This window comes from Equus asinus, chromosome 1, assembly GCF_041296235.1.
Source record: "Equus asinus isolate D_3611 breed Donkey chromosome 1, EquAss-T2T_v2, whole genome shotgun sequence".
NCBI classification, from domain to species: domain Eukaryota; kingdom Metazoa; phylum Chordata; class Mammalia; order Perissodactyla; family Equidae; genus Equus; species Equus asinus.
This window is the reverse complement of record NC_091790.1, coordinates 108,435,208-108,462,578: the sequence shown is the minus strand read 5'-3', so window position 1 is coordinate 108,462,578 and position 27,371 is coordinate 108,435,208. Positions and strand designations below refer to the sequence as shown.

The 27,371-nt window shown below is 39.4% G+C and overlaps 2 protein-coding genes across 2 annotated transcripts in view; one reads left to right on the top strand and one right to left on the bottom strand.

Annotated features, from left to right (window-relative positions):
- The window catches only part of COG5 (component of oligomeric golgi complex 5), a 325,049-nt gene extending 315,399 nt beyond the window's left edge, over positions 1–9,650 (bottom strand). The window contains exons 1-3 of the mRNA XM_014831838.3: positions 9,494–9,650; positions 4,172–4,311; positions 2,356–2,413 (exon numbers count right to left, since the gene is read on the bottom strand). Of these exons, the coding sequence (XP_014687324.3) occupies positions 2,356–2,413; positions 4,172–4,311; positions 9,494–9,587 (292 nt within the window). The 5' untranslated portion in view covers positions 9,588–9,650. The remainder of the gene's footprint in view (positions 1–2,355; positions 2,414–4,171; positions 4,312–9,493) is intronic.
- On the top strand, positions 9,640–26,014 carry DUS4L (dihydrouridine synthase 4 like). The gene is made up of 8 exons (XM_014831843.3): positions 9,640–9,913; positions 10,235–10,502; positions 14,137–14,273; positions 18,268–18,389; positions 20,887–21,004; positions 22,059–22,181; positions 22,950–23,176; positions 24,378–26,014. The coding sequence occupies exons 3-8, from the start codon at positions 14,158–14,160 to the stop codon at positions 24,623–24,625; spliced, it is 954 nt and encodes a 317-aa protein (XP_014687329.1). The 5' UTR covers positions 9,640–9,913; positions 10,235–10,502; positions 14,137–14,157; the 3' UTR covers positions 24,626–26,014.
- Positions 26,015–27,371: the final 1,357 nt, after the last annotated feature.

Here is a 27,371-nt window from a genome sequence, read left to right as displayed (position 1 = left end):
ACCACTCTGCTCCAAGGCACCATAACTTCTACTATTCTAATAGCTTCCAAATTGGTACCCGATTCTATTCTTGCCTTCTTATAGAGACAGCCAACGGAAACCTTTTTAGAGCATTAATCTTATGACATAATGCCCCTAATTAAAAAACCCTCCAATGGTTGACCACTCGATTTAGAATGAAAACCAAAATTCCTTTCCAAGAACCTCATCTATAACTCTCGCCCTCATTCACTAAACTCTAGTCATACTAGCCTTCTTTCCGCCCTTCAAACATGCCAAGCCAATTCCTGCCTTCCCATTTATTGGTCCCTCGGCTTACAACACTCTTCTCCGCAGTTCTTCATGTGGGGGCTCTTCCTCATCATTCAGCTCTCAAGTCAAATGTCAGCTTCCTAAAGCCCTCCTCTGACCATCCTAGCTTGTAAGGGACCCCCCGCTCCTCTCCCCATTTTCTCTGTAGGACTTACAAATATATGAAGTTTCCTATTTGTGCTCTTTTTTTTTGTCTACTTCCCCATCTAGAATGAAAGTTCCATAAGAACAGTAACTTTGTCTATTGTTCACAGGTGCCTAACAAGTTCTCAATTACCATTTGACTGAATGAAGAAATGAATGAATAAATAAAATAGGCTTAATTAAACATACCTCCAAATCCCATAAGGACAAAGACGGTGTGTATTGTTACAGCTGCCTGGAACCCAGCAAATTCTCAATATTTAAATGAATAAATGAACCAGAAATGAATAGGGGACAACTTTTAATAAAACAGACTTAATAAATATACCTCCAAACTACTCATATGGCAAAAATTTTAAATATATAGGGGAAAAAAGCAGATGAACTAGAAGTTGGGATATTTATTCTCAAATATATACCACACTTACTTTTCAGCATCTCAAAATAACATTCTAATAGTGCTTCGAAATACATCTCATGCTCAAATGAATATCAACCAATTCATACTTTGACTTTTTATGTTAAAATAATCTGGAGAAGATTCTTAGATTATCATAGGAATTCAGAGAAGCCAGCCTTTGTACTCTATGCAGCTATCCAATGGATAACTATTCTAATAATCAGTCTAATAGTATATTTTAAATGTTGTAATCATTGAAAAGCATTCTGGGGAAAACAAACACATTACAGAACTAAATGCATATAAGAAAACCACAATGAGAAGTATTTGTGTTGTGATGATTCTTGTACACCTATATATACTGAGAATCAATGTACTGCCACGCCACCCTTAGGGATTTTTACAAAAGAAAACAACATTTATCATTTGTTTAAAAAAATTACCACTAAAACAGAATATTATTTACATTCTTCCAGAACACATAAAAATACTATGAGATGAAAAAACTTAATTACCAAGAGTAAGTTAGAGAGTACTTAAAGTCTCTTAATTTTCCCAAGAACATAGTCTGAAATCTATCCTAAATATTCAAATACCAAAATATTATTTCTGAAAATACTAAGTCCTTCCTCAGGATGTCTTATAAACTGTGTACATGCTGAGAATAACACCTTTGAGCACATAAGAAATACCGGGGGAAGCATTAAAGAATATTGCATCAAAGAAGGCAAAATCTTGGCTCCTTAAGAATTTGATCAACATAGGGGAAAATCACATAGCTTTCTTTTGATATGCACTGATTAATAATAATAGTAATCACAACACAAGTGATAATGTAAAATACGATATAAACATTCCATATTTATGCGATGCAGTTCATTTTAATCAAGGGAGAAAAAAATTCATAGAAGATTTAGCCAAACAAAAATTAAGAGGATTCATTAAAAATAAAAACCCAGTGTATTTTTATTCTACTGTACTTTCATTGAAAAGAATTCCAAAGAAAGTCAAACACAGGAAAAGAATTCCAGCCTACTCCCAGGACCACCCACTTGGGCATTGCTGATGTTTTGTTTGAATTAACAGTTACAGAAGCACAAAATAGACGCCAGGAATTGTTCTAAGTATTTTGCTAACTCATTTAACCCTTGGAACAACACCATGTTAGTACATATTAATACTCCTCGTTTATAGATAGAAAGGAGGCACAAAAAGGTTAAGTAACTTGTCCAAAGTCACATATGTAGTGAGTGGCAAAACAAAATTTGAACCCAGATAGTTTAGCTCAGCAAAGTTTCATTAAGGCTTTGTCGTAACATAGTCACACATTTATTTACATATTATCCGGCTGCTTTCATTCTGCAACAGACAAGTTTAGTAAATTGCAACGGAGACGGTATGGCCTGCAAAGTCTAAAATATTTACTATCTGCCCTTAACATAGAAAGTTTGCCACTCCCTGGTCTAGCTCTCCATAACCTGTAGTAGCTAATGATATACCTTCCAAAGACTCAATCCCAGTTGCTTGCGCCAGTAAATCCTCATGTCTTGCAACGACCTGAAAATCAAGAAGGAATAATCAGCATTTGCTCTAAGCATTAGGTATTGTTCTCTATAACCACAATGTAGAATTGAAGGTCTCTCTCCATATAGAAAGGAGGCAAATACTAACACAAAAGAAAGAAATACAAGTTACAAAGGTGTGTTTGAGATGAGTTATTAACAGGAACACAAACATGCTTATAGTTCGACCTCAAGCCGAAGAAGACACAGCCCTCTCACCAGCCTCCTGCTTTCCTAATGGGACGTGCAGGTGGAATTGTGCCAAAACTGAAAAACAAAAAACAGCTAACTCTTCCCATGCTATTAGATGTTTTCTCTTGAAAGAATGTTTTCAAACATCAGGTTTTCTTAGTTCTTGAACTTAATTCAGCAATTTTAGTTTTATTAAAAATAAGTAAATAGGGGCCGGCCCCATGGCCGACTGGTTAAGCTCACACGCTCCACTTCAGTGGCCCAGGGTTTCGCTGGTTCACATCCTGGCCGTGGACATGGCACCGCTCATCAAGCCATGCTGAGGCAGTGTCCCACATGCCACAACTATAAGGACCCACAACTAAAAGTATACAACTATGTACCGGGGAGCTTTGGGGAGAAAAAGGAAAAAAATAAAAATAAAAAATAAGTAAATAAGGGGCTGGCCCAGTGGCATAGTGGTTAAGGTTGTACGCTCCGCTTCAGTGGCCAGGAGTTTGCAGGTTCAGATCCCAGGTGCAGACCTACACACCACTCACCAAGCTATGTTGTGGCAGCATCGCACATACAAAATGGAGGAAGACTGGCACAGATGTTAGTCTAGCAACAATCTTCCTCAAGCAAAAAGAGGAAGATTGGCCATAGGTGTTAGCTCACAGCCGATCTCCTTCACACACACACAAAAAAAATTACAGAATTGTAGAAAAGGAAGGAACCTTCGAAATTTTCTACCACAATCTCCTCTTCCCCTTTATTCACTCCAACTCATTTGATTGATTTTTTTTTTAAAGCAAGACTCAAAGACATTAAGGGATATGAAAGGTAACAAGACAGCTGAGATTAGGACGCATCTCCCAATTCCCCATATTGCATTCTATCGCCACAAATTTGTCAACTTTCTGAAATTTCAGCAAATGTTAAACTTTGTGCTCATAAAGTGTTAACTGCCAATGTGAACATCCCAGTTTTTCTTATTCACACTGTTGTACTTCCAAAATTCCATTTTCTATTATCTTTATCAAAGACATCCTATTTCTTGCCCACCTATATTCATTACACATCAGTAAGATGGTGAAAACAACATATGAATAAAAGGTTTTGGAGAGATAGGTATATTAGTTTTTCCACTAACAAAAAGTAATTTATAGAAAACTTTTCAAAAATGTACTTTGAGCCAGTCATGTGGCCACGTGGTCAAAGTTCCACACAGTCTGCTTCAGCAGCCTGGGGTTCACAGGTTTGGATCCTGGGTGCAGACCTACTCCACTCATCAGCCACACTGTGGAGGCATCCCACATACGGTAGGGGAAGACTGGCACAGATGTTAGCTCAGGGCTAATCTTCCTCAAGTAAAAAAAAAAAAGAGGATTGGTAACAGACATTAGCATAGGGTGAACCTTCCTCACTAAAAAAAAAAGTACTTTGAAAAATAAGCCACACGGGTAAGTTATACATCTGTTCATGTAAATATGCATTTAGGTTAAATAGTAAAAGGATTATAAAAGTGATAAATTATCACTTTAGGCTGAATAATGTGTACGATCCAGAAGATTGGAATTACCTGTAGGTGTAGTTCTTTATCCAACTGACTGATTCCTTGGGCAAGTTTTGCTAGTTGTTCAGCAATTACAGCTTGATGAATAGACTGGGAAGTATAAGTCTTTACATCAAAGTCTTCGTTTAAAAAAGCACTATAACACTCTGGGGAAAAAATTGAGAGAACTCTTTAAGTGTTAATTACATTGCAGTAAACCACAGATACTAAACAACAGAACAATTACAATCATAGCTAACATATCTGAGGTCTTTCTACACACCAGGACCTCTCATGCATGCTCTCTGCTACAAAGGAGAAGGCAGAGAAGGAGGCAGCAGCAGAAGAGGGTGGTGACGTTCACTGAGTGCCTACTATGTGCCAGGCACTGATCTAAGCACTTAACACTGATTAACGCATTCAATCCTCACATGACCCTGCTGGAACTATCACATTTCCCATTTCAAAGACAAAGAGACAGGCAGAGACACAGCACGCAACTTCTCCCTACCTCACTGTCTGCGATTTAAACCCAGGCCGTCTAGCTGCAGAGCCCACACACCGAACCAGCATGCTACAGTGCTAGAAGCTAACGTTTATCATGAGGCAAAAGGAAATCACCCAGTAAAAGACTAAAAAGGAACTACTAACCATAGCCTTTAATGCAAGAAAACAAGGTCACTGACAATGACAACAGGAAAATTGACTATCTTTGATATTTATGGTCTCCGATATCTCTAGATCAATGCACAAACACTGTTATAACCAAGTGAATATGTTTTTGTTTTTTTTTTTATTTTTTCCTTTTTCTCCCCAAAGCCCCCCAGTACATAGTTGTGCATTCTTCGTTGTGGGTTCTTCTAGTTGTGGTATGTGGGACGCTGCCTCAGCGTGGTCTGACGAGCAGTGCCATGTCCGCGCCCAGGATTCGAACCAACGAAACACTGGGCCGCCTGCAGTGGAGCGCGCGAACTTAACCACTCGGCCACGGGGCCAGCCCCGTGAATATGTTTTTTTTAAATAGAAATAGGCAAATACAAACATATAAGTAGTATTAAAATTTAGGATTTATGGGTGAAATAAGAAAATGGAAAGAGAAACTGTGTTCAAAATAGTCCCTCAATAGACAGGAAAAAGAAGTGATGCTGAATGTTAAGAATCTTTCTCTAAAGAAATTCACAAATTAGTGAGTGAAAGAAAAATGGAGAGAATTACAAGTTAAAAATAGATACGTAGAAGTGAACTAAACATAGCTGTAAACCGCCATCTCCTAGCCATATGGTAGACACAGGTAAGACTGCCCCGACAGACATTACGAAACTAACAAGCAGGGTTGAGCACTTACGAGAAAACTTCAATTGTCCATAAACACTATAATGTATGCTCCATGAGGGCAAGGTCTTTTTTTTACTTTATTTACTACCACATTCCTAGAGCCTGAACAATGCCTGCCACATGTCAGATGCTCAATACTGGTTGAATGAATTAATTAATCTATATATCAGCTGGAAATATCATTCTGTTAAAAGCAAAGACTCATTCTTGACTCCTCTCAAAGCAGAGTGGAGTGAAAGAAGGAAACTGCTCCTTTGGCCTTAATTCTGAGAACCACATTTCCTTCCAGTTTGCCAAGAAGTTCTCAGAATTAAGGATCCTGCCAGGCAGACAAGTGGAGAAGGCCACTCCAAGAATGGGAAGGTTTAGAGGCAGCAAATGTCATGGCATATTTTGAAAAATAAGAGGAATACAGACCTCAGGATGTCTAGATCACAGAGTCTGTGTGTTGAGCAGAAAGGGGAAAGAATGACAGGAGTTGAGGTTCGAAAGGAAGGTTGCGGGGCAGTCTGAAAAGAGGCTGGTAAGACATCCAAAATGTTCAGACTATACCTCACTTAAGGTTTTAAAGCCGAGAAAGAGCACTGTCCACTTTAGGTTTGGAACAGTTTCTGGCAACCGTATGGAGGATGACTGAAAAGGGATTAGTCACACAGTGGTGTGCTGGAGCTGCCTCGTACTGGCTCCTGAGAGCCAACTGTAAAGTACTCAGGAATCGTGTGAGCCAGTCGACATCACATGTAGGTATCTTAAAATTGACCATGGTGAGAGTATTTATACCATGGAAATTGGCGTACACTACAAAATCAGGGCTTGTCCTATTTTCCTAGAAAGCTGGTTTACTAGCACACCCATGGAACTGAGCTGCAGAGGCCAGTAAGGTGCTATGTTAAAGCCCAAGTGACACCATAAAGGCCTAAGACACTAAGAATGTCAAGGAAGTGACAAATTTGACAACTATCTAGACATTATAATGTGCAGGACTTAGAGACAAGCTGAAAATGGGTGATTAGATGGAACAAGAAGTAGAGGATGATTCTCAAGTTTCTTGATTGAGTAACTGACATAGGGCATTCAGCTTTGCATTAAGCTAGACCACTAGCCATCTTTGTATGAAGATGAACATGAACAAATCCCGCCTCCATGGAACTCATAATCAACATGGGGAACAAACACACATCTAACTACACACATACAATAACAGTAAAAGAGACTACCAGAGGAAAATGTTGGGGTAGAGGGGTCAAAAAAAAAAGAAAAATTCCTTCCATTTTTTTCCTATGTAGAACTGGTGCTATTTGTTCATATGCAGGCTTTTAAATGTAGAACCAGTAGTGCTTGTTCACTATCAAGATAGAAATGCCCAGTAGGCAGCAGTTCTATAGCTAAGAAGAGAGGTGAGGACCACATATGTATGTACTTGCGGGTATAGATAGTAATTTAATTTTGAAACCATGAAAAAAAGACCAGATGATTTAGGAAGAAATTTTAGAAGGCAAAAAAGGAGGGAAATGGGGAAGATAGAGTTCAGAAGCCAGGAAAACACCAAAAGTTTGGGGAGTAGACAGAAAAAGTGAAAGCAATCAAAGAGACTAAGGAGTGCTCGGAGAGAAAGAAAAACAAGAGAGAATGGCAAAAACCAAAAGAAGGGAGTTCAAAGAAAGTCAGCGGTCAGTAGTGTCAAAGAGCTTACAAAGATCAAACACAATAAAGGGTGAACACCGGCCACAGGATTTGGCATCTGAGGACTGACTGTCCTTAAAGAGAAAAGTCATAGGATGCTTCCCTTTCATAGTTTTTGCATTCCTATAGGAAGCACATCAGAAACTCCTCACAAATTTTCAAACAATGCATCTGCTCACCAACCCTATCAATCTTATCCTCTATCACTAGCAGATGCCTGACAGTGAATCGCTGTTCCTGATGGAAATGTTTAATTGCTTAGGAATGTTGTGAACCACTGACTTAGGAAAAAACTGAAGAAGACAAGCATCTAAAGGAAACTGGAGAAGGACACTTAAGGAATTCTTCAAAAAGGCAGGGAACTCACAAGCCACATGAGGAAAGTATTTCAAGAAAGAAGCCAACCCCTTTTACAAGTAAGATAAGAACCAAAAAAGTGTCCTTTTGATTTATCCACAAGGAAGTCATTGGACACCCTGGGAAAGCAATTTCAGTGGCACAGAATGAGGGTGACTGAGTCCTTGATGAGACAAGAAGAAAATTCAGAGCACAAGAGGAGGGACCGTCCTTAGGAAGCAGCAGAGACTCCACTTGCATCGTAAATGAAAATGCAAGGGGGAAAAAAAGGGATGATTGTAGGTTTAGGTTTATAGTTAGGTTTAGGTTAGGTTTATAGGTTTGATGGCAAGAAATGGAGCATCTGATGGATTCTCTTTTTTTTAGGGAAGTAGAAAGTCATTTGTTGAGCTTGAAAGGAGAGGCTTAAAAGAATAAAGAAGATTTAAATAATCACTGTGGAAGATGGGAAAGAGAGCTAACTAGGAAAATCCAAATGGCAGAATTGAGGACTATTTACTCTCCAAAAACTGATTACAATTCCTGGAAAGCATCCTACTGCAATATATACCTATGTCTGGCACGTGTTGTTTCTTCCACTTCTTCACCTGGGGAAGTTCTATTTACACTTCAAAACCAACTTCATCTAGAAAGCCTTTCCTGACACTCCCTTAACCACTCCCAGTTATCATCCTCCTCTGTATTAATGTTTTACTTTGTATACTATTCTACTGCTACCCTTACAACACCATATTACAGTGCCTACTTTATTGCTCTACAAGACTATTTCCCCTACTGAACCGGTGAGCTACTCCAGGGTGTGAATTGCACATACATCAGGAGCTCAAAACTTGGTTAAATTGAGATACAAAGATGCATTAGCAGAGATCCTAACCTGGAGAATCTAATACCATCTAGTTCAGAAAACAACATAATAACTAAGTTCTGACAAAAGTATATAAACTACCAGGAGAAGGCAAGTAACTGAGGGTAATAATAAAACATACAATAGTTAGAGAAAACAATAATCTCGAACTTTATTTCATTCATTTACAACCAACTTTGGTCTTCAAATTATGTGCACAAGCTTCTCACTGTGATGTTCAATTTTAAAAACACTTATTCTGCACCTACTGTACGCAAAGGTAATATTATTAACACTGTGGGATCTAAAAAATGGTTTTACAATGCAGTAGAAAAGATTAAGTATACAAATTATTTTAATACAACTTAGAACGTGATGACCATTAGAGAATAAAATTAAGAACAGACAAGAAGGGTCTTAGGAATTTGAACTTTATTCTGAAGGATACGGTATCTGGGGCATGTTAACTGGATTAATAATACAATTTAATGTGCTTCTCAAATGCTCTCTGTTTAACCCATCTTCTTACTTCTAGCAATTTCTCTCCAAAACTATCAATAAACCTGACAATACACACGGTTTATCCCAGCTGCAACGAATGCTCTGAACCCTCCCCCATGTATGGTTGTGGGCAAAAACAAACAAATGAACCTGCAAGTGGGGCCACCTGTGTAGTTCAAGAATCTGTTAACAGAGGGGATATTTCCAACTCTACCTAAAAATGAGGCCCTCTCTCAGTAAGCGTCTGCGCTCTCACACTTTTCATGGTATCGACTGCTTCACCCTTTCGTCAGGAACCACGGCAGCAGACAGAGGCTGCCAACGTGGGGCACCGGGTGCGGGGCCCAGGACAGCAGGGAAGCCGCAGGCGCGCGGAGGGTAGAGTGGAAATGCGCAGCAACCAGAAAACAGGTGTCCCCAGGACACCCGGACGGGAAGGGGGCAACAAGTCCCTGGAACCAGGTTGGCGAAGCCAGCACCCAGACGCCGGGGGGCCGGGCGGAGGGGAGTGGTCACGTCGAGACTGGAAAACTTTCTGCAAAGCGACGGGTTGAGTCCCCCACCCGGGCCGACGTGCGGAGCAGGACAGCCCCCCAGGCCCCCGACCCGGCCAGACCCTGACTCCTTACCGTCCTGCAGGAGCTCCCGGACGGTCGCTGCAGCCGCTCCAGAGCCCAGAGCCCCACGGCCAGCCACAGCAACGCCGCCGTCGCCACCTTCCATGTTGGCAGGTGCCGGGGTGATGGCGTCAGCAGCGGGCCCGCCCCGCCCGGCTGATGACGCAGAATTTGGGCGCCGCCCGCTCCGCCCAGGTCGCGGCTCCCGGCCGGCCTGGTGCATCGGCTCGGCTGCGGCGGCTGCGCTGACTCTGGCCGCGAGTTGAGTGGGTCCCGGGGCGGGCGGGCGCCGAGGGCCCAGCGCAGCGGGGAAGCCTTGGCCGCGGGGCCGGCGCTTCCCTCCGTCTCCCGCCGCCCCCTTGGGACTGGTGCCCTTACCCGGGCGGAAGAGAAGGTGGGCTCCGGAACGTGGCCGCCGCGCTTCTCTCTAAAGCAAGTATTTAACCCAAGAATTGGGACTTCTCGGTGGACGCAGGAGAGGAGAGCCGAGGTTACCGGGCTCTTGGCTTGTCCTCCACAAGCACAGCGGGTGGGAGTTAGTAGCTAGCCAGCTTTATCTGTCACACGTCTTGGTTCGCAGTCCTGGGGTAAAGCAAGCGGGAAAAGGGTGGGGAGGCCAGTTTGCCAGGGATGAGTAATAGGGAGAGCCGAGAGTCGATGAAGAAGACTGAACCAGGAAAAGACAAGTGGGACTCCGTTTCTGCCCTCTTTCCCTTGAGACCGCGACCTCATGCCTCTTCTACCTCTTCTCAGTTTCAGCCACGTGCTATGAGCGACGCCAGGCCTTGTATTACAAACTGATGGATGTTCCATATCACAAATTAACAGTATTGAAGCTGTAAAGTCGTCGAGTTAGTTCGCGTTATTTCTCCGCTGATCCATCTGCATTATTCACCTCAATTTCTCCCAAGATAAATACTGATAAATGAACAGGTCAGCCACACGTGTGCAAGAAGGCTAAGCATTTCTTCGGAAAAAAAAGAAAGAAACTGTAATATATCTTTTCCTTTGTGTACAACAGGTATGTACACAGGGAACCAATTTTCGCAATTCTAGATCTACATGGGTCTCTTGATTTCTGCTAACAGTATTTCAAGACGGTACTATAGTAGTACTTACCCTGTGCCAGATGCTCTTCTAAGTACTTTATAGATCTAAACGCATTAAAAACTCATAACAACTGAAGTGAGCAAGTCTCATGGTACACTGCATTGTGCTTTCTCCTTCATATAATTTGTTTGATCTCAGTCATGGTGTGAATAGGATTGATTGTTCTGAATGGAGGTCACACAAATTGCCAAGTGCAGTGTGCTCAGCCTCACATTAGGTTTCGTGATCCATAATACACAAAATTTGTTCTTAATTTTTTAATGTTAATGATGAATAAGCATTATCTTTGGATTATGGGTTGTTTTTCTTTGCTTGGCTTTTACACTGGAAGGTTTTAGAAGAGTTGCTCATTCAATGCAGAGCTTTGAGCCTGTACTGTACATACCAGCGTGAGTTTACAAACGTTAAGACTCGATCCCTCTCTTTTCCCAAAGGAGCTAATAGGTAAGGCAGAAACCCATTTAAACAAACAATTGTACCAGGTGCTTTGGAGTGAGTGGATTTATTCCCAAGCTTGGTTGCAAGTTGAAATCACCTGGAAAGCTTTCAAAACCACTGATGGCCTGCATCCCAAGCCCGGAGATTCACATTTAATTGATCTGGGATATGGTTTGGGCATCTTGATTCTTTAAAACTCCCCAGATCATTGTAATGTCCAACCAAGGTTGAGAACTACTGATTTATTCATTTAGCAAATATGCATTGAGGGAGGCCTCCTTTGTGCCATGTACTGAGACTACAAGAATGAATAAGAATGAAATTATTCTTGCTAACGTCACTAATGAGCTAGTTGCCATTGGACACTTTTTAGTCTTGACTTTTCTGTGATGTTTAAGATGCGTGTCCCCTCCCTCCTCTGTGACAACACTTTCCCCTTTCTTGGTTTTTGACTATGACTTTTCAGGTTTATTCCTCCCAGCTCTGGAGTTCCTCTCTCTGTCTCCTTTGCATTCTTTTTTTTTTCTCTTTTCATTTAAATGTTGGTACTTCTAAGGATTTCTTGTGAGATATGGCATCCTTAAGTACTTTGTGTTTTTAGTTTCAACTTATTACCTAAAAGTTCAAGACTCAATCTACATCTCTAGTTTTTTTCTTGAGTACTGTATCTATATAACCAGTTATGAGGCCTCACCACCTGGAAATCCCATGAGCACCTCAGGTTTGGTGTGCCCAAATGTAAACTCATGTTTCCCTGCCAAAACCTATTCCTCCTTCTGGTTCTGTATCCTTGGTTGGAATGCCATCCAGTCTCTAAAGCCAAAAGTGTACACATCATCTTGGAATTCTCTCTTATTATATAACATGCACTGTCATCAAGTGTTTTATACCTCCTAAATATCTTGCCAGCTTATTTGTATTTCTAAGAAGCTCTTAAGTGTGTTCTCTTTCCTCTGTCCTCATTCCTAGAGTCCCAGATTAGGTACTCAGTATGCATGGCCTGGACTACTACAATGGCTTCCTTACTCGTATTTTGCTAACAGCCCAACCCCCCCCCCCAGTGAAATCTTTCTAAATCGGAAATCTGATCATGTCATTTCCCTGCTCAAATATTTCAATTACAACTAATATACAAGGAGAGACAGCCTGTACAAAAATATCTGGTACACCCATGGAAGTATGTCATATGCACATGTTGAGCGCATACGTAAAAATCACCCATAGAGGAGGAAAAATGGCTGAGGACCAAGGCCCTATAGTATAAAATCTAAAGAATTTTAACCTAACGTGTAAGGCTCATAACTGTCGAGGCCCTCTCCCTCTCTAGTCTAGTTACAGTTCAAGCACTGAATGGTTCACTGAAAACAGCAAGCATTTTTATGTTGCTAAGGCTTTATATGTGTTGTGCTCTGTAACCAGGCACTCCTCCATCTCCCATGTAGTGTCTGCTCAAGCTTTTCCTCCACTGTTGATGACTTCCCTCACTTCTCTAGACAGTTATTTTCACAATGCTTAAATTGTGTGTGTGTGTGTATGAGAGCTATTATTATATAAATGTATGTAACTCCCTAATACATTTTTGAGGACACAGGAAGTGTACTTTCTTCTGTATTCCCACCTGCAGCAAGAACTTAATATTTGTTATATGAATAAAAACACATCCTTGCCCTCAAAAACTCAAGAAGAGACAGACGTGTTATACTCTATAAAAGTAATTGCAAATGCATATGATAACAGAGGAGTGTCTAGGGTGTAGTGGGTAAATAAGGTCAGCTGGGATTCAGAGAAGATTGTCAGAGTCATCAAGATGGGGGATTATGAGTACAGAAACTGGGGCAATGAAGATGTGCCCAAGACTTAAAGGTACCACTGGGTTGACACAGTTGAGGGAGATGGAGAAGTGGAGGACAAGCCCCAGGTGTCTGACTTGAGTTAGTAGGGATGGATGGTGATGGCATAACCAGGATATAAAATGCAAGAGAAAATAAACAAATTTGATTCATGAAAAGAAAGCTACTTTTCTGTTGCTTTATACTTTACCTGTGTCCTTCTAATCATGAATTTTCACTAAAAAAGATAAGCTTGTAACTTTGTCTAGATTTTATTAAGTCAGACTGATTGAACAGTGATCAGTAAAACTAGTTTCTCTTATTCTAGCTGTGTAGTCTACCTAAGGAAGTTGAAATTAGTGGTTTCTATTTAGGTTATATCAGTACTTTCAGGATTAGCCAGGTAAATTGCATGTTGAGCAATTAGGCCTTTCAAAAGTTGGCCCATATCTGTTTTTAAGTTACTAAGGCCAAAAACTGGAATATGGAAAGCAGCCAATGCTATTAAATTATAGGATGTTAAGTAGAGCAACTGTAAAATACTTATAAACTACCTAATTTAATCACTTGTACCTCTGGGTATAAAAGTGATTTACTATGCAATTGTGTAATTACAGCTGATTTTCGCTACATAATACTGTATTTAAATTTCTAAAAATAATTAAAGATAAAACATATCTTCTGATTCAAATACAAAGAAGAGGATTTGAGAATAAGAATGAACATTAAACATACCAGTATATGGTTTGAAACGCTAACTACTTAAAGTGGTTCTATGAATGCCATTTAACATTCCTGGATAAAAGAAGATATTTCAAACTACCAGACATACACAGTATTATATATGAAGTGATTCAAATCAAATTTCTTGGCTTGTCAATGCCAAACAAAGTAACATGGAAAAATTAAAAAGTAACACGAAAAATCGTAACATGGTATTCTAGAAGAAAAACTTGTCATTTTCCACGTTTCCACATGAGCAGTTATTAATTTGAGCAGAAAATGTTACTATAGTGAGTTAATACAGAACTTGAAACTGGTAGCGTTTGACTTGAACAAGCATATTTTGTACAGTGTGCTAAAAACTATCAGTTGACTTATAAATAGAGGCAGAATTCTGTAGTTTCCTATTCGATACTGTGAAAAGAAGCTGAAAAGACTCCTGAGCCCGTAAGTCTGATGAAAAAAATCTGTTCTTGGCAATTGAAATTGTTACAACGATGGGAATTCATCTAACGAAAGTAACTTTTCTCCATGCAAACTGATTGTCTTTTTCAGATTTGAAACAAATCTGTATTCATGAAGAGTGATTGCATACAAACCACAACATGTCAAGAAAGAAAAAAAGATCCCATAGAAATGTTTCATTCTGGGCAGCTGGTAAAAGTCTGTGCCCCCATGGTTCGATATTCAAAGTAAGTATTGTCAGTTGGTTAATGAGCTAGGATATGATTTCCTTTTCATGCGCCGACTTTTTTAAAGACAGACCACCCCCCCCACACACACACACATGGGATCTTTAGACCCCTACCTTTGGGATCGTGATCTAGGCTTGAGTCCTGGTGCTACCACTTGCCTGGTATGTGGGGCCCTGGTAAACAATTAACTTTTTCCAAACTTCACTCTGTATCTATAAAAATGGTAGCATTTATAACTCCCACCTATAAAGATAATAGTGGATATTAAGTACATATATTATATAAATATACATGTAAATATATATGAACATTTATGCACACGTTTTTCTGTGGACGTAAGTCTTCGTTTGTCTGGGGCAGATCCCCAGGACTGCACTTGCTGAGTCATGGAGTTGTGTGTTTCGTTTTTTAAGAAACTGCCAAGTTTTCCAGAGTGACTACCATTTTATGCTCCCGCCAACAGCTTAGGAGGAATCTAGTTTTTCCTCATCCTCACCAACTTTTGATAATACCACTGCCTTTTATTTTAGCCATTCTGGTAGGCGTGCAGTGATATCTCATTGTGATTTTACTTTCTGTTTCCTTTATGGCTAGTGATGTTGAACACCTTTTCATGTTTCATTTGTCATCTGTATATTGTTGAAGAAATGTTTCTTCATGTCTTTTTGCCCATATTCTAATTGGATTGTTTGCTCTTTTACTATTGAGGGTTTTTTTTAAATTTTTAATTGTGGTAAAATACATGCAACATAAAATTTACCATTTGAAACATTTTTAAGTGTACAGTTCAATAGTATAAGTACATTCACATTGTTGTACCTACAGTCCCTAAAACTCTTTCCATCTTACAAAACTGAAACTCTATACCCGTTGAACAATAACTTTGCCTTCCTCAGCCCCTGGCAACCATCATTCTATGGTTTTTTGCTCTATGAATTTGACAACTCTAGTTACCTGATTATAAGTGGAATCATACAGTATTTGTCTTTTTTTTTTTTAAAGATTGGCATCTGAGCTAACATCTGTTGCCAATCTTTTTGTTTCTTCTTCTTCTCCCCAAAGCCCCCCAGTACATAGTTGTATAATCTAGCTGTAGGTCCTTCTGGTTGTGCTATGAGGGATGCCGCCCCAGCATGGCTTGATGAACGGTGCTAGATCCACGCCTAGGATCTGAACCGGCAAAACCCTGGGCTGCCAAAGTGGAGCATGCAAACTTAACCACTCGGCCATGGGGCCGGCTCCCAGTATTTGTCTTTTTGAGACTGACTTATTTCACTGTGCATATCCTCAAGGTTCATCCATGTTGTGGCAGTTCTATTTTTAAATTTTTGAGGAATCACCGTGCTGTTTTCCACAGCAGCTGCACCATTTTATGTTCCCACCAGCAGTGCACAAGGGTTCCAGGTTCCCCCATTCTCATCAGCACTTGTTATTTTCTGGGGAGTGTGGGGCAGATGTTTTTTATAGCCCTCCTAATAGGTGTGAAGTGGTATCTCATTGTGGGTTGGATTTGTATTTGCCTAGTGATGTTGAGCACTTCTTCATGTGCTTGTTGGCCATTTGTGTATCTTCTTTGGCAAAATGTCTATTCAAGTCTTTTGCCCATTTTTGAATGAGGTTGTTGTTTTTTGTTGTTGAGTTTCTGTTCACTATTGAATTTTGAAAGTTCTCCGTATATTCGAGATACGACTCTTTTGTTAGATATGTGGTTTGCAGACATTTTCTCCCAGTGTGTAGCTTGTCTTTTCATCCTCTTAAAAAGGTCTTTTGCAGAGCAAAATTTTTTATGTAATGATGAAGTCCATTTTATCAATTTTTCCTCTTATAAATTGTGCTTTTGTTGTAGAGTAGAAGAAGTCTTTATGTAGCTCTAGATCCTAAAGATTTTCTCCTATGTTTTTTTCTAAGTCTTATAGTTTTATGTTTTACGTTTAAGTCCATGATCAGTTTTGAGTTAATTTTTGTGTAAGTGTGAGAATTAGGTTGAGGTTCAATTTTTGGCTATGGATGTCTACTCCAGCACCATTTGCTGAAGAGGCTGTCTTTCTACTATTGAATTGCTTTTGTATCTTTATCAAAAATCAGTTGGACATGTTTGTGTGGTTCTTTTTTGGATTTTCTCTTCTGTTCCATTGATCTATGTGTCTATCCCTCCACCAGTACCACAGTCTTGATTACTATGGCTATATAATAAGTCTTGAAATTAGGTAGATGGGTTTTTCTTTTTCAGAATTGTTTTAGCTATTCTAATTCCTTTGCCTTTCCAAATAAACTTTAGAATGATCTTTTCTATATCTACAAAAAATCCTGCTGGAATTTCCATAAGAATTAAAATATGTGTATCAATTTGGGGAGAATTGAATTTCTCCCAATTCATGAACACAGTACATCTCTCTGTTTATTTAGATCTTTGATTTCTTTCATCAATGTTGTATAGTTTTCAGCATACAAATTCTGTGCATGTTTTCTAAGATTTAACACCCCATTATTTTTATACTTTGAATTTCAGTGTCCATGTGTTCATTGCTGGTATACAGAAATAAAATTGGTTTTTGTATGTTGATCTTGTATCTTGAGAGCATGCTAAATTCACTTATTGGTTCTAGGAGGTTCTTTTTGTAAATTCCTTGGGATTGTCTATGTAGACAACCAAGTCATCTGCAAACAGGGACAACTTTACTCCTTCCTTTCCTTTATATGCCTTTTATTTCTTTTTCATGCCTTGTTGCACTGCCTCGAGGTTCCAGCACTATGTTGAATAAGAGTGATGAAAGCAGATATCTTTGCCTGGTTCTGATCTTGTTCTTTCTTTCACCTTTAAGTATAAGTTAGCTGTAGAATTTTTTGTGGCTGCTGTGCCAGCCCCAAGAGGTTTTTTGTTTTGTTTTGTTTTGTTTTTTTATCATGAATGAGTATTGTTTTGTCAAAAGCTTTTTCTGCTTCAATTGATATAATCATGTGATTTTTCTTCTTTAGCCTGTTAATATGGTAGATTACATTGATTCTGAATATTGAACCTTCAGTTTTAACTAGCTTTTTCTGACACCACCACAGCAGGGGAAAGATGAGAAGGCACCCCTTCATTATCATCAGGTGGAGGTAGAAGTCCAGGTTCCCCACTTGGTCTCCTTTGACACTCTGGGGACAGGGGGCTCCTCATTACTTCTGAGCAGGAGTGAGAGTTCCAGCTCCCCTGGAGGGGGTGGTCTGGTGACTGCTGGGTGATGATGAAAGTCTTGGCTCTTCTCTTAACATCCTCTGACGTTACTCCACCTGGGAGGGAGAAGGGCACCTCACTACTGCTGGGTAGGTGTGGAAGTCCAGGCTCCCTGTGTCGTCTCCACTGACAGCACTGAGTGAGACCTTGTTACTGGCCAGCAGGAATTAAAGTCCCAGCTTCCTACCTGGCCTCTTCTGACCTCGCCATGGAGGGGTGCTGGAGAACCTTGTTACAGTCTTGGGAAGGTAGACGACGAGGCTCCCCTCTTAACCTTTGTTTGTGGAGAGGGGGCCACAGTGTTTTCTCTGGTGTTTGGCTGTAGCAGAGCCACTATTACCTAAAGTTTTCTCTCTTGCTGGGCTGCCCCTTTCCTGGTCCTTTGGTTAGAGAGTGCAGACTTTTGGGGGGCTGTTTTTGTCTGCACCCATTAGTATTTCCAGGTTGCCAGCTTCTTCAACTGCAAGTCTGGAATATTTGAGGTAAAAAAAAACCCAGGATACTCAACATTGTCATTCCTCAGGTCCTGAGGTCACTAGCCTGTCTGCTGTCTTCTCTCCACCTTTCAGAGTTTTCTTATGTTTGTTTTCTATGTAATATCCAGGGTTTTTAGTTGTGCTAAGCAGGGCGAACAGGGAAAAGTACATCTACTCCATCTTCCCGGAGGTAAAACTTTGCTCTAATAAATGTTTCATGATTAACTAAATTAAACTTGAAAGTACGCATGATTATGGTGTTTTCTAGATGCCTAATTAAAGTTTTATATGTCCACAGGCTGGCTTTTAGAACACTGGTAAGAAAATACAGTTGTGATCTGTGCTATACACCAATGATAGTTGCTGCTGATTTTGTCAGATCCATAAAAGCCAGAGACAGTGAATTTACCACAAACCAAGGTATGTGAAACCCAGAGTTTACTTTGTAAAACTTTAAAAAAAAGAGAAAACACTCAGCTATCTTGTCTAATCAGAGTCAACACAATTCAGAGATTTTATTTTAAAATCTTTTAGGTTTTATAAGTTTTTTTTTAATTTGTTTTTACTCAGGGCCTTATAAACCATGGATGATAGATCCAGGTGTAAGGTCAGCCTTCCTTAGGGCCCTTTCCTCTCACCTGGACTCTAGATTAGACTCCTGTCTCACTGCCTCCAGTCTTGTCCCATTCCAAACTATCTTCCAGTCAGCCCAAAGTGACCTTCCTAAAATGTAAGTTTGATCACATCTGTTCCCCCAAAAATCCTTCTTGCACCTCTCATTACCTAAAGCAATGGTTCTCGAAGTGTAATTCCCCAAACCAGGATCATCATCCGGAAATGTGTTAGAAATGGAAATTCTCAGACTCCACCCCTGACCCACTGCATCAGGAGCTCTGGGTATCTGGTCCAGCAATCTATTTTAAAAAGCCCTCCAGGTGATTCTGAGCTTGCTAAAGGTTGAGAACCACCAGCCCAAAGAGTAAAATTCCGGCACCTATGGATAATATACAAGGTTCTTCATGATCTAGACTCTGAATACCTCATCTGCAGCTTTATCTTCCATCAGTTTCTCTCCACAGCCCACTGATTTTATTCTTCAAAAGTAGTAAGTTATTTTGAGTCCCTGAAGATGCCCTGTCCTCTCATACTTCTCTGCCTAGAATATCCTTCTCAGCCATTCCTGTCTCCCAGATCTCTCTCTCTGGCACATGACAGGTCGTGCTTCTTAATCCAGCTCTCAGAGTTTGTGGCCAGGGAACTCTGCTGATCACCCTCCACCCACGTCTTCCTCAGCACAGCTTTTTGTTGTACTTCATGCTTGTCGCTATTGCCATCAAGTTGATTCCAACTCCCAGTGACCCTGTGTACAGCACAACAGAACCCTGCCTGGTGTTTTTGCTCCATCCTCTCACCTTCCAGCGCTATATCAGACATACTCTGCTGCTATTCTTAGGGTTTTCAAGGCCAGTTTTTTTGGAAGTGGGTGGCCAGGTCCTTCTTCCTTGTCTGTCTTAGTCTGGAAGCTCTACTGAAGCTTACATCTTCAAGAAAAAGCAAATTCTCCTATCCCATGATAATCCTGGAAAACAGTGGATTGTCGTAGAAATTCTGAATCACTGGAACTTGGGTGATACCCAGAAATCTGCATTTTGGTACCCAGTGACTCTCATAGAGGTAGCACTCAAAAAAAACTTTAGAAAAATGAAACTGCATCTATCCAGAGTTCATAACACTAATCCAAAGATGAGAAAAACATGTCCTCTGAACCTAGGAAAGCTCTGATACATTTGGCTATAAACTTTTATATGTAAGAAAAGAGCACAAATGTACTGAAAGACAAACCAAAAAGCAGGAAAAATATTTACAGTGTTTTTTATATTTATGATCGATGACTGAGCTAATTTGTTTTATTAAAAAAATAATAAAGGAACAACTAAAAGAAAAATTGCACATAGAAAAATGTGCGAAGAATATAGAGAGAGAGCCCACAAATAAAAATGTACGGGGCTGGCCCCGTGGCCGAGTGGTTAAGTTTGCGCGCTCAGCTGCAGGCAGCCCAGTGTTTCGTTGGTTCGAATCCTGGGCGCGGACATGGCACTGCTCATCAGACCACGCTGAGGCAGCGTCCCACATGCCACAACTAGAAGGACCCACAACGAAATATACAACTATGTACCGGGGGGCTTTGGGGAGAAAAATAAAATCTTAAAAAAAAACAAATGTACACTGTTGGATATACAATGTGAGATAAATCATGAGGAAACAAGAATTTTCATCCATATTGGTGTGTATCTATATTGGTAACATCTTCTGAAAGAAAATTTTACAATATCGATCAAAATGTTAAACGCCTATCCAACAGTTATGCTCCTAGGAATGTACTCTATGGATATACTCACAAAAGCGTGTATATAATAGTATCGTCGTCATAGCATTATTTCCAAGAGCCACAAATGAAAACCAATCTAGAAGGACACTGTATGTTCCATTCATACAGTGAAATATGCCACTAAAAAGAAGAAAATGGATCCGAGTACAGTTCCCAGATACATCATGGGGGAAAAGAGTGGTAGGCATAGCAATGTATATAGAATGTTCACATTTGTTTAAATTTTACAGGTATACATAAAATTGTTCTAGAATAAACTAATTCTCACTTTTGGGAAAGAGGTCTGTCAAGAGTGTTGTACTCTTCATTTTATTAAATTTTACACTGTTTGGATTTGTACTAAATGTAAATTGCTTTTAGTCTAAAATATTTAAAATTATTTTAATGCTATCTTGTTGGAACAGATGCTTCTTGGGCTAAAAATAGTTATTGTTATTTTATCCTATACACATGTTAGAGTTTGCTATCTGGTGTGTATGCGTGTGCATGTTTCTGTGAATTTTAATGTGGAGCTATTCGTTTCATCAGGTGATTGCCCATTGATTGTTCAGTTTGCTGCTAATGATGCAAGACTTTTATCTGATGCTGCTCGTATAGTCTGTCCTTATGCGAATGGAATAGACATTAACTGTGGTTGTCCTCAGAGGTAAAGCTCAAAGAAGTTGGAAGAATTTTCAAAAAGATTAGGAAAAACCTATGTGAACATGGTAAACTATCTTTCTAGTTTTCCAAGAATTAAAAAGTAAGGAAAATAGAGTTAAAGCACTTGGGCTTTGAATAAAAAGCATGAAAAAATAAGGAAAGATTATTTAGGAAGATACCTGCAGAGGTATTTTCAGATGGCTAAAACAGCGTAGATGCTCTGGACAAGTGTCTGTCTCACCTCACCGCTGGAATTTTTTTTATGCATGGATCTGCCTTGAACCTTATCCAGAAGTAGTTTGTAGCAGTCCCTAAAATGTATTTTTACTGCCGTATCAGACATACTTGCTCTGGAAACTGTGATTCTGTGATTTGGGAGATCACCACTTGTTTTCTCCTAATTAATTTTCTGTATAAGAATACCTTTTTATAATTACCTTTTCTTTTCATACCACAGTTGTTTGGCTGAGTCTAAGTAACTGGCAGTTGATAGGATGTCCTCAATTTGACAATACCCCTCCTTCCTGGCACTATACTGGATTATCTGTCAATAATTCAAAATGTGTCCAAAGAATAAAATCAAGGTTTTAAGTACAGCATAAGCCAAATCAGATTAGACATATTTGATACTCATTAGGAGACTTAAATAAGCTGTTTAGTGGTGTTGGAATGCTGTAAGCCAAAAATATCTTTCTACTATTAAGACTAATAAAACCTCTTGTTATGGACAATAAACATCAAATTTGGAATTTAAAAAATCTGAAGTAATTGCAATTAATTACAAATACTTAAATCTGTTTTGGTTGAATGAATTTTAATTTAATTTTCTCACTTGCCAATGAAAACTATTTCCCATAAGTGTTTTTTGATCTGGGAACATGTTTTCCTAATCTCATATTGATCCACTTAGAAATGCTGGATCTATGAATTGTAAAAATCTGATTTCACTCCCCATTGCTAGATAGAGAAATGGATAGATGCACTTCCAGTGCTTTTAGAATTGTATCTTGTCTCCCATCTATTTGCAATTTACTTGTTGTTGTATTTGCTTTATAAAGGTGGGCAATGGCAGAAGGTTATGGAGCTTGCTTAATAAACAAGCCAGAGCTTGTTCGAGATATGGTGAAACAAGTAAGAAATCAAGTGGAAAATCCCAGATTTTCCGTCTCTATTAAGATAAGGTAAAGACAATATTTTAATGTATTGATAATATAGTCCATTACTTAGGAAATAAAAGAATATTCCTTTTGTCTGGGAGTGTGGGGGGTGGGGTCTGTCCTTAATAAATTGGTAGCTGGTCTATGGAAATGTTGAAACAAGACATGTAGTAAATGAATATATACCATAATTTTTATTTATAATTCAGAACAACTTCCTCTTTAAATTTTTTAATGGAAATTAAAACATGCCTTTATTATTAAAAACTTTCCCCCGAAAGAAACCCTCAACTTTTCCATGTACTATTTAATTAATGCTAAGAAACATTCCTGGTACCAAGAGTAGAAAATAAGAATGATATTTGCACTAAAATTTCACAATGAAAAGAAAATAAACCAGGAATTGGTTTTTTGGTGACAGGTTAAAAACATATTTCAAGATAAAGTATTATATTCTCCCACTTGTGGATTGGGGCATGCACAGCAAATATTAGAATAGCATCTTTCAATCCATCTGTTTCAGTATTTGCTGACCTTTTCAGTTATCAAAGCCAAAAAAAGAGGAGCACTAGGTAAGATAAAACTATTATTGCCAATAGTGAAATAACTAAATGTGAAGGCTTACCTGGGAACTGATCCCCGAACAGAACCTCATTGATAGTCACATGTAATGGTAATATGGTACAGCAAAGCTAAGTAATATATTAGATAAATATTATTTTATTTAGTTTTTTAATTTTAGCATGAAGATTTATGTGCTGTGAAAAGATAGATATAATTTTGAAATTGTAGGATCCATGATGACCTTACAAGAACTGTAGATTTTTGTCGAAAGGCCGAAGCAACCGGAGTTTCCTGGATCACAGTCCATGGAAGAACTGTTGAAGAAAGACATCAGCCAGTTCACTATGAGGCCATTAAAATAATTAAGGACAATGTGTCTATACCTGTAATTGCTAATGGAGACATCAGAAGCTTAAAAGAAGCAGAAAATGTGTGGCATATTACTGGGACAGATGGTAAGAAATAAGTAGTTGAGGTTTTTGTCTTTTAATTAGCAAAAAAAAAAAAAGTGGGAGTGGGAGAGTAATGTTAATGTGATTTTCATTATTCTTTAAAACAGAGCCATATTTTCCTATTATACTGACTTAAGCTAAGCAATTTATTTAAATGATGTTAAGTCTTCTACTTAAAACAATATATTATTTTAATTGGGGTAAGCTAATTTAGTTACTTTTCTGCCACCATAATATCCAGTGAGTGACCAGTTAAGAACCTTCCAGGGACCGGCCCCGGGTGCCTACTGGTTAACTTTGGCCTGCTCTGCTTCAGCGGCCCCAGTTCAGTTCCCTGGCATGGACCTACACCACTGTCTGTTAGCAGCCCTGCTGTGGTGGCAGCTCATGTGCAAAAAGAGGAAGATTGGCAGTGGATGTTAGCCCAGAGCGAATCTTCCTCAGCAAAAAAAAAAAAAGAATCTTCCAGATAGCCTATTAGTAAAATAAAATACCTAGAACAGAAATGAGAGTTAGTGAACACAAGACTGGTCACAGGAACCAAAAGAACCCCAGACGGCTATGCAGTTTCATTCACCCCTTAAATTATTGGCATACCAAGCCCTGTGATACCTATTGCTAGACGGGAGAATGCAGATAAAGTTAAGTGTAAGCAAACCCAATTTATGACAATCTGGAATTACCCTAAAAAAACTCTAGGGGCCGGCCGGGTGGCACAGCAGTTAAGTGCGCACGTTCCGCTTCTCGGCGGCCCAGGGTTCACCGGTTTGGATCCCGGGTGCGGACATGGCACCACTTGGCAAGCCGTGCTGTGGTAGGCATCCCACATAGAAAGTAGAGGAAGATGGGCACAGATGTTGGCTCAGGGCCAGTCTTCCTCAGCAAAAAGAGGAGGATTGGCAGTAGTTAGCTGAGAGCTAATATTCCTCAAAAAAAATAAAAAAAACTCTAAAGACTAATTGTTTAATGTAGAAGTCTTAAAAAAGTAAATTAAGGAAGAATTCCTCTAAGTACATTGAAACTTTCTTGGTTTCCAAAAGTATCAAAATAGTTCTATACTTGAATTAAGTACACTAATATAAGGGTCTTGTGAAACCTTTTAATACTACTTTATTTTTAATATTCTCAGTTTGTTTCATTGAGTTTGACCTCATAACCATGAGTTCTTAATGTGTGGACGGGTGTGATGTGCTTTCATTTGTAGGTGTGATGGTTGCAAGAGGACTCTTAGCAAACCCAGCCATGTTTGCAGGATATGAGGAGACCCCGCTGAAATGCGTCTCGGACTGGGTTGACATTGCTCTTGAACTTGGAACTCCTTATATATGTTTCCATCAGCATTTAATGTACATGATGGAAAAGATAACTTCAAGGCAGGAAAAGAGAGTATTTAACGCTTTGTCAAGCACATCAGCAGTCTTAGATTACCTTAGAGACCATTATGGGATTTGACGGGACTTCCTAAATTATTTTAATAGATACTTCATTTTATATCTACAATGAAACCACCCAAGGTCACATCTTGGTTTTTACTTTAAATCAGTGGCTCTCAAACATTAGTATAAAAACAGTGCTCTGAGAGCATTTTTACAAGTCACTCCTAGACCCCATCCTCAGAGATTCTGATTCAGTAAATCTCTAGGATGGACCCAAAATTTATAGTTTTAAAGAAGACCCCAGGTGGTTCAAACATCCTGGGCATCCTAGGTCCAAACATTGACAAACATTGTTCTGAATCCTATTATGAATTTTTAAAAAGTGAGAAATTTTTTCCTAAAGGAATCATGTTTTTAACATTTTTAAATAAATAAAACTTTTTAATACTAAACATAAGACTCATGGTATCTATAATATGAAGTACGTTTTTAATGAAAAAATAAGTGCAGAGAAGTGACAGAACAAATGCCAACATCTATATAAAATGAAAAGGAACAAGAAATTCTGTATAGAATTGCATTCAGGCTTAGATTAAAAGTTCAAGTTAGAGGGGCCAGCCTTGTGGTGTAGTGGTTAAGTTCATGCACTCCACTTCAGCAGCAGAGTTCCAGGGTTCAGATCCCAGGGGCGGACCTACAGCACTCATAAGCCATGCTGTGGTGGCAGCTCACAAAGTAGAGGAGGATTGGCACAGATAATTAGCTCAGGGCTAATCTTCCTCAGGCACAAAAAAAGGAAGATTGTCAGCAGATGTTAGCTTAGGGTGAATCTTCCTCAGCAAAAAAAAAATTCCAATTAGAAAATCAAACTGATACTTCCTAACTCATGAATTACACACCTCAAGGTATTTATTTCAAATTGTATGTAACTGAATTTAATTAGGTGTGATGTTTTGCTATAATTTAAAACAGATTCCATGAAACTCTTTAAATGACATTAAATTTGTTACCTTTCAAGCCTTCTAGACCTTAGAAGATTGAGACCTTGATGTATATACCTGTACCTAAAATGATAAAATTAACTTCATCCCCCTACATCTTAAATATAAAAAATTTGGTAGCTAATTTGGAGATGATTATATATTTGAAATACTATTCCCTGGACAGTAGTAACCAGGTTTTCTTTTTAATTTAAAAACCTAATTTTCATGCCCTGTTTTTAATGATGTTATTTTTATGCCTCCCAGCAGTTGACAATAATTTTAACTTTAAAGTTCCATGGTTTGGGAATGTTACTAATAGAATTTTGTTATTTGTGAATGTGCCACTGTAAGAATTATCTTAGGTTAAAATAAAACAGTTCTTAATTAAGATATTGGTATATTACCAACATGAAAACTGCTATCAGGTGACTATCTAAAACTGCTTAATTCAAGAGTTTGGGAATATTAAATGAATCAGTTTTAACATAAGCACTGTGTTGCTGTATTTTTTTCTCAGGCACATTCTGTGCTTTCATTTTTCAAGTAAGGTATTTTTCACGATAACTGGCTTTCTCATTTGATATGAGTAGTATGTAGGAAATAGGGAGCTATAGTCAGAACTTACTCATTTTTGTGTTTGTAAGTTAAATTTACAAGTTATGTTTATAAATTAGGAAGTGAATTATAGTGGCTTTGTCAGCACAGCAGCATAATTAGAGTAAGGTGCACAGCCTTTCAAAGGAACCAGCGTGAAGGGCAAGCAGTCCTAAACGTGTTTCATTTTTTAAAAAAAAACCCTTCCTTATGGTTAATTTATGTTGTCTTTTTTCTTTCTCTCTTTTACATGGGATCAAGTGTGATAAGAAAAAAGCACTGACTTAAATGTGTTTTTATATTCTATAATTACATTTTTATTTTAATCATTTGTTTAATGTTCCCAAAATAATTGTCTCCAGCAGGATACTTTTATTTCCATTCCTGATATCTTGTCAATATTGAAAAAAACTTCAATAACTTGAGTGTATTCACGCAATTTGAAACAGTGGAAAATAGTAATCGAAAGAATATACTCACACCCACATTGTTTTCCTTTCCTATCAGTCCCCAGGCATCACCCTAAAGTTTACTGCCTCCTCCTGACACCGGCCCTAATGTCACTTCCACCCTAAATTAAACCCAGAAAATACGGAGTTAAAACCAAAGCGCTCAGTCCCTGCTCACTCCCTGGGTTCGTGGCTCCACAATCCACTATCCACTGTGGAGACAGCTGGCCAGGGACATCCACCTGGATTCCTTACCACCTCGTCCCCGCAAGCAGCGTCCCAAGGCCCAACGCAGGCTGGGGGGAAAGCTGCGACCAGCAAGGCCACTGACCCCACCACCACCACCATCTGCAAGCAGCCACATTCCTCCCAAACGTTTAAAGTCCCTGGCCTCCCATCTTTGGGGGAGACCAGAGGAAAGGAGACAAATTTGAGGGCTGTCTCCGGACTGATGTCATCCGAAATAAAAACCCTTCCTTGCCAGGAGCCTGGCGCTCCAGCTTTCGGTGGCCCCTCCCGTGTGGCGGGTAGGGAACCGAGGCTTGCAGGCGCTAACACTCCCGGCCCAGGGACAGCAGCAGAAAATCACGCAGAAAGGGGATGTTTTGACGCTACACATTCTCCTGCGTTCTCAGAAGGACAAAATGCTGCCCGGCCGTCCAACCCTGGCCCTGCTGTCTAACTAGCACTCAATTCCGGCCGGTGAAACCGTTTGTGCCAAAACCGAGAGACGCAGCGGGAAGAGCGCGTAGAGCGCGTTGCAGCACCGCCCGCCCATCCTGCATCCCGGGTCTGG

Bases quoted from the DNA above. Each gene is read 5' to 3' on its own strand.
- DUS4L (XM_014831843.3), top strand. From the start codon at position 14,158: ATGAAGAGTGATTGCATACAAACCACAACATGTCAAGAAAGAAAAAAA. The intron at 18,390-20,886 runs GTATGTGAAACC...TCGTTTCATCAG, and splicing joins TGAATTTACCACAAACCAAG to GTGATTGCCCATTGATTGTT. The intron at 23,177-24,377 runs GTAAGAAATAAG...TTTCATTTGTAG, and splicing joins GCATATTACTGGGACAGATG to GTGTGATGGTTGCAAGAGGA.